General features: G+C 34.1%; 1 protein-coding gene across 1 annotated transcript; it reads right to left on the reverse strand.

Annotated features, from left to right (window-relative positions):
• Positions 1 to 279: 279 nt before the first annotated feature.
• On the reverse strand, positions 280 to 1,163 carry LOC138908696 (uncharacterized). The gene is made up of 2 exons (XM_070199381.1): positions 1,077 to 1,163; positions 280 to 894 (listed from the first exon to the last, which is right to left on the reverse strand). The coding sequence occupies exons 1-2, from the start codon at positions 1,161 to 1,163 to the stop codon at positions 280 to 282; spliced, it is 702 nt and encodes a 233-aa protein (XP_070055482.1).
• Between the last annotated feature and the right edge of the window lie 5,699 nt (positions 1,164 to 6,862).

Raw genomic sequence — 6,862 nt, forward strand, 5'->3', positions numbered from 1 at the left:
TTTGAGAGAACCAGGTTCCTTAGTAGTAGATACGTTTTCAACAAAAACTTTTTTGTTGGGACTAAAACCTTGCTTTACAAGAATCTTTGAAATGGCCAGTGTTGCCACAGTGGGTGCAAATCCAGTTATCAGACACAATAACATACTTTCTATGTGGGTTGTAGGGAGCCTTTTCTTTTTGAAACCCAATTCCCTGCCTGTTCCCCCCATTACTTTTATATATATGGAAGTGATTGTCTTAGAGGACCATGTCCACTTTAAAGATTTATCTAAGTCATTTTAAACCCTACTTAGATCTTCCTGAAGTGTTTTATTTCTTTCAAGTTCAGCACAAAGACTCAATTTTGCCTTTTTGAGTTCATTTTCAATCTTAAGGTGTTCCTCACTCGTCACTTCCATTCCTTTTGAAGAGTTAATGCAATTTTTCATTGAAATTTTTACAGAATTATTTTCCTTTTTAAAATCCTCTATTGTCTCCTTCAGATCCACGACTACTACTAACAAGTCATCTTTCTCATGTCCTATCTCTCCAATTCTCTCAGTTAGAACATCTTTTTCTTTCTTTAACTCTTTTATTGTTTCTTTCAAATCAACAACTATGACTAGTAAATCATCTCTCTCATGTTCTATTTCTCTTATTTTCTCAGTTAAAGCATTTTTATCATTGATGATATTGTGGTAAACATCAACTAAGACATTAGCTAAAGATCTCAGCTTCTTTTGAGAATAAGACTTCAAATTTCTTTGAACGTCTAGAAAGTTTACCTCATCGTCATCATCATCAGATTTTGCCATCAGGGAAAATATGGAGTCATATTGTGTTACTTCGCTTTCAATGGCCATTATGGAGGTGTTTCCTTGTTCATCATCCTCAGATTCACTAGAGAAATCTCCCTATGCAGCAAGAGCTTGTTTTACAACGTTATCAGTGGCATCTCTTCTCTTAAATTTTTTGTTGGGGATCAGGTTTCTCTTAGCCGTATTGCCTATGTTGTGCTTGTAATGGTCCTGCTTGTGGAGAGGAAAATCTTTGATGAAACGTCCCGTCTTCTTATATTTGTGACAATAGTCATAACCTTTGTGTTTCTGCTAGAGCTGTCCTTTTTGGGAATGCCTCCATTTCTACGAACCATTTTCTGAAATCTCCGTGTAAGATAGGCCATGTCAGCATCATCACCACTAGAGTCACTGTTGTCTGCCTTGACAACTAGGTTCTTCTCCTTTTTTGGTTATCTTCTTTCATGATATTTCTTCTTCTTCATTTCGTAAGTCTTCGGATTTCCAATAAGTTTGTCAATCGTCAACTTTTGCAGATCTTTAGCTTCCGTGATAGCATTGACTTTGCTCTCTCATGAACCAGGTAACACACTGACTAGTTTTTTGACCAGTTTGTTCCTTGGGATAATCTCTCCTAGAGAATGAAGCTCATTGATGATGAAAGTGGAGCGAGTATGCATGTCCTGAATGGACTCATCCCCCTTCATCTTGAAGAGTTCATACTCAGTAGTGAGCATGTCGATTTTGACTGCTTGAATTGAGTGGTACCTTCATGTGCAGTTTGGAGAGCTTCCTAGATCTCCTTGGCATATTGGCAAGCTAAGATTCGTTTGTACTCGTCTTGCCCGATACCATAGAAGAGGATCTTCTTTGCTCAAAAGTTTTTCTCAATGGCTTTACGATCGACATCACTGTACTCCTTCCTTGTCTTTGGGACTGTGACTGCTGTCTCGCCAATGGTCTTGATAGGGATGAAGGGTCCATCAAGTACAGATGACATCCCAAAGCTTCGAATCTTTAGCCATGATAAAATCATTCATTCTTGTTTTCCACCAGCCATAGTATTGTTCATTGAATCTTGGTGGTCTGTATGTTGATTGACCTTCTCCAAAGTTTTGTGGTGCAGCCATGTAGATCCTTTATAGGTGTTATCCTTATAGAAAGAACCTGCTTTCACACCAATTGATGTAAACTAAGAGTCTACCAAACTGTATAAAGAACCTGATTCTCTATCAGTTCCCACAAAACACACAACAATAAGTAAATAACACAACAATATTTACGTGAAAAATTCCCAGCACACGGGATTAAAAATCATGACCTATACTCATAGGATTTCAACTTCACTAACCGAGCAACTTTAGATTACAACCTATTGTAACCTAGGAATTAAACTCTTAATCCCTCACCTACTTACAATAACTATATTGCAAGCCTCTTTGTAATAACTCTATTACAAAGCTAACCACTTTGACTAACTCTATTCAAACACAAACACAAGGTTTATGGTTTACAAAGGTATCGTACGAGATGCTTCTAAATAAGCTGAGTAGGAGTTACAAGTAAAATAATATAAACAAAGATACAACAATATTAAGGACACACGATGTAATCAATGCTGGGATCTGGGCCTTTGTTATATTGCTGATTTGTTCTTCAATGCCTTGTAGTCAAATGAAGGCGGCTGCACACTTGAGAGTGAAATGTGTTTTAGGGTTTGCAAGTGTATGTAATCCCTTGCCTCATGTTGGTAATATACAAATGAGGTCACCAAGGATGATGCAAGCAAGTGTCCGGTACACAACATGCTTCAACAGTGACTGATGCACTGTTGTGTGTGCAGTTCAGTAGCTTTAACAACTGTAAAGAGTTGACTTGTACTATGATAGAAGCAACTGATATCTATTTGTTCCCTCTGCCGTTCCCTTAACCGATTTCATTGAAACTTGTGGCAAACATTTGACTTGTTGTTCTGAGCACGGGGAGGCTTTGTATCAGGTTCCCTATCTTCTTCTCATACGAAATTTGTTAAATCATCAAAACAAAAAGGCACATAACTTATCATTGGTGATGTTATATATATTCTTGTTAATCGAATAGGTGATTTTGGATTAGTTCTCGATTTAGGACGTTATTTTACTCCCAGACCTTCAAATACCAGACATAATGCCTTCTTCATTCCTGGAATGAGAGTGAGCTTGCTTCTTCAATGTCGTAGTCTTAATCTAGGAATGCACTAGTAAACTGTAGCGAAATCACCAAAAATGTTGCTTTTACAATAATTCATAAGAGATAACAACCAACAGGTACATGTGGACATATTAAGAGCGATTTGATGGATTAACTTTTATTACTGTTTATTTTATCTTTTAGTTATCTTCAAATCTTGATTCATAGATACTTTATAATTAAGAAGTTCTCTTGTCTTGATTACGTAAAATGAAGCAACTGCTATTTTCGGCAAGACTTGAAGAATTTGATCGCTCTCTTGTCTTGTCATCAATCTAAATCTTGATTATTTTCCGAAAAATAATGAATCACGGGAAATATAATTGAAGATCGCTTAGCTAGTTCGTATAGACATGAGCGGATAATTACCATTTGGTATAAGTTATTAGTAAAATTTTGATTATCTTTATTAAAAAAGTATTTGTGTCGGATCCTCAAAAATTAAAAAGAGGGAAGCAATCATTGACCAAATTTTAGATCTAGAATGTCATAAATGTATTAATAGCTGAAGAAGAAAATGGGATGAAGCAAACTCCATGTTATGGCGTTGCAACTGTGGAAAAATCCTATTCGCATAACATTTTCCTTTTCCTTGATTTATCTATAGATGCATACAGTGTACTTTCTGTCTTTTCCTATACAATTGTCAACTTTTGGAAATTTCAGGAATCTTTTTCTCCTCGTTGATTTCACGTCATCTCTAACTACCTGCTTTTCATTTAGTATGACGATGAGCTATGAGTATAATAAGTCAAATGCCTTTTAAATATTTTAAATTATTAATTATTGTGACTTATAATATTCTTTTTTATGTAGTTTTTAGATGTGTAAATTTTATTTTATAAAACTCCAAAAAATTATGTTCAAATTTACAATCAAAATTAAGAAGTTTAACTATTAAAATCTAAAAAATATCATTCTTTTTGGACAGAGGGAGTACAAGGAGAAAAAAATAATACGTTTGTCCTAGTAGGAGGCTTTCGCCTTTTTCTTTTCTTTTTCTTCTTTTACAAGATTATAATATGGGCTTATAATTTAAACCGATGCGGGCTAGAGTATCAGTTACGAATTCAAATAAATCCAATAATTTTTGCTTAGATTGATTTTGTATATTAAAATATATATATATAGTCCATTAATTAAGATGAGCTATTAGTATGATAAGTAAAATCTATAAACTTAGCTAGACGCCCAAACGTGACATAGCTAGACGCCTTAATAAATAAAGAGTTAAAGACCAAGAAGTGAGACGTAGCCATCCCTAATTCGGATGTGACAATTTTTTTCTTGAAATGGCAGCAGTATGATGTGATGGAAATGCAAATTCCAAATGTCAATTTTGATAATAATATGTGGGGATTCGTTTAACACGTTTGTTGGGTAACTCATAAGTTAATCTCCACATATAATTCAATATAATTTTTTACAATTTATGATAACTTATATATCAATATTCACTACAATGTTTAGTTTCATATATTTTTTTCATAACAAATACCCGCATATGTTATGTGAAAATTTATGAATTATTTTATGTGAAATATATGATGGAATAAGAATATGTGAATTAATAATAGATAGATTAAATCAACTAAATGAAAAATAAGCTTTCATGTTAATAACAAACTAATAAGTGTTAATATTTGAAAAATTAATTAATTTTGTACTTGGATAAGAGAAGATGATTGCAATAAGCTAACGTTAAAAATAAAAATACTCAAATTAGTAATGTAACGGCCAGTTCGTTTTCTCTTAAATCAAAACAAGCCACCTTTATTACGTTGCCCCCATAATTAGAAAAAGTAAACGAGAAGGAAGGCTATATACACCATAGTTTGGCATGCCAAACTCAAATTAAACGTATAATGCTTAGCTAGTAAGCAAATGAAATTGACATGAATAGTATTATGAGATACTATTCATATAACGAACCCTAATTACTTTTGGATGAATATTATGGCTATTGATTGCTGCTAAGATGGATAGAAACAATTCTTAAATGGGACAAGCCCCAAATTTGCCCCTCTACTTTCTAAAATAGTCTATATTTAACATTTGTTATACTTTAGGGATAAAAATATCCCTACCGTTAGCAAAGTTATTAAAAATATCCCTATCTTTAAACATAACTCCAGCTATGACGGGAAAAAAATTTTAAAACATATTTTTGCTGACATGGATTTTTATGTAGCCATATATTTTATTTTTATTTAATATACCACTTTTCTTCTTCCCTAAATTCGGCTTCCTCCATGGCTGGGCCTCAAGCTTCTTCTACAACAATTTCAGAGAAAAATGAAATTTGATAAAACAGATATTTAGGACAATAAAAATTGTAAGCAATCGCCCCCAAGGCTTAGCTCAAGTGGCAAAGGGTGGTGGATTTGTGTCTTAGGTCACAGGTTCAAGCCCCCACACCATGCAAAGCAAAACCTGATATTTAAGTGGAGAAGGGTAAAGAGGCGGCCCCATTATCCACCGAGTTTTGAAGGCTGCGGTTGGTCCAAAGGATCGGCCCCAGACGAATTTCTTGGTCATAAAAAAAAAACAATTGTAAGCAATCAAATGCAATAAAAATAAATGTCGAAAAACATAGATACCGATGAACTGCAATTTTCCTCTGGTATCTACCAAGATGATAAACTGCTGCTTAATAGAAGAGAACACAAAAGACTTACTTCCATCATTGCCATTGTTGAATGAGAAAATCTGACGTGGCACCTTCGCAGGAAGAGTTTCAATTCCCAAAATCTCCTACTTAAGCTCTATGGTAGAAGAAATCAGAGTATTTTTGGTAACAATATTTTGATTTGAAAATTTCTTGCCATTGAGTGTCTTACTGGAGGAGCTTTGGTCCTATGACAAAGGTCTCTTGAGAAACGAGAGCATTGATTTCTACTGCTGCATTTCAAATTGGTGAGGTTGTAGGGGGAGAGAGAGAGAGAGAGAGAGAGAGAGAGGATAATTGGCGGGATAGGAACTTGTTATTTTTATTTTTAAAATATATATAAATCTCTCAAAACCTGAAGCGGCCTGAGTTGTGTATTTGATGTTTTTAATTTGTAATTTGATGCCTTATTTTATTCTTTGTGAAGGCAGCAAACGTACTTGAAAAGAGAAAACGTGCTTGAAAAGATTTTCTCTAAAATTGTTGTAGAAGAAGCTTGAGGCCCAGCCACGGAGAAAGCCAAATTTGGGAAAGAAGACAAGTGGTATATTAAATAAAAATAAAATATATGGCCACATAAGTAGCCATGTGAGCAAAAATATGTTTTTAAGTCTTTCTTTACGCCCCAGCTGGAGTTCTATTAAAGATAGGGGTATTTTTAATAACTTTGCTAACGGTAAGGATATTTTTGTCCCCAAAGTATAACAGAGGTTAAATGTAGACCATTTTAGAAAGTAGAGGGACAAATTTGGCCCTTTTCCCTTCTTAAATCTTCCAGGTCCCACCCACCCTTATGTTTCCAAGTGTTTTTTTTCGGTTTCTCATATTCATATTTGTCATATTTGGTCATGTTTGACCAAAAATATAGATCTTGGTTCAACTAATTAAAATTATACATATGAGGGTTAATCTTGGTTAATAATAATATCCTAAACACAAAATTCTCGATAGTGTGATAAATAACACGTTGATCTATTCCAAAAGGTATAATGGTGTACAATAATCAATATTTAAGAACCCAAACAGAAGTAATGTAGCATTAAATAATTATGAATAGCAATAAATAATATTTATGTAAATAGAACAAATGAGTCACCCGAGAAAGGATGAAATCAACGGATGTTCTTTCTGACAATGATGAATGATGGATAAGCCTTTGAATATCCGAGTTATTCACGGATCCAGTGA

The sequence above is a fragment of the Nicotiana tomentosiformis genome, chromosome 1 (genome assembly GCF_000390325.3).
Source record: "Nicotiana tomentosiformis chromosome 1, ASM39032v3, whole genome shotgun sequence".
NCBI classification, from domain to species: Eukaryota; Viridiplantae; Streptophyta; class Magnoliopsida; order Solanales; family Solanaceae; genus Nicotiana; species Nicotiana tomentosiformis.

Bases quoted from the DNA above. Each gene is read 5' to 3' on its own strand.
- LOC138908696 (XM_070199381.1), bottom strand. From the start codon at position 1,163: ATGGCCTATCTTACACGGAGATTTCAGAAAATGGTTCGTAGAAATGGA. The intron at 895-1,076 runs GTTATGACTATT...CTTGCTGCATAG, and splicing joins GCTCTAGCAGAAACACAAAG to GGAGATTTCTCTAGTGAATC.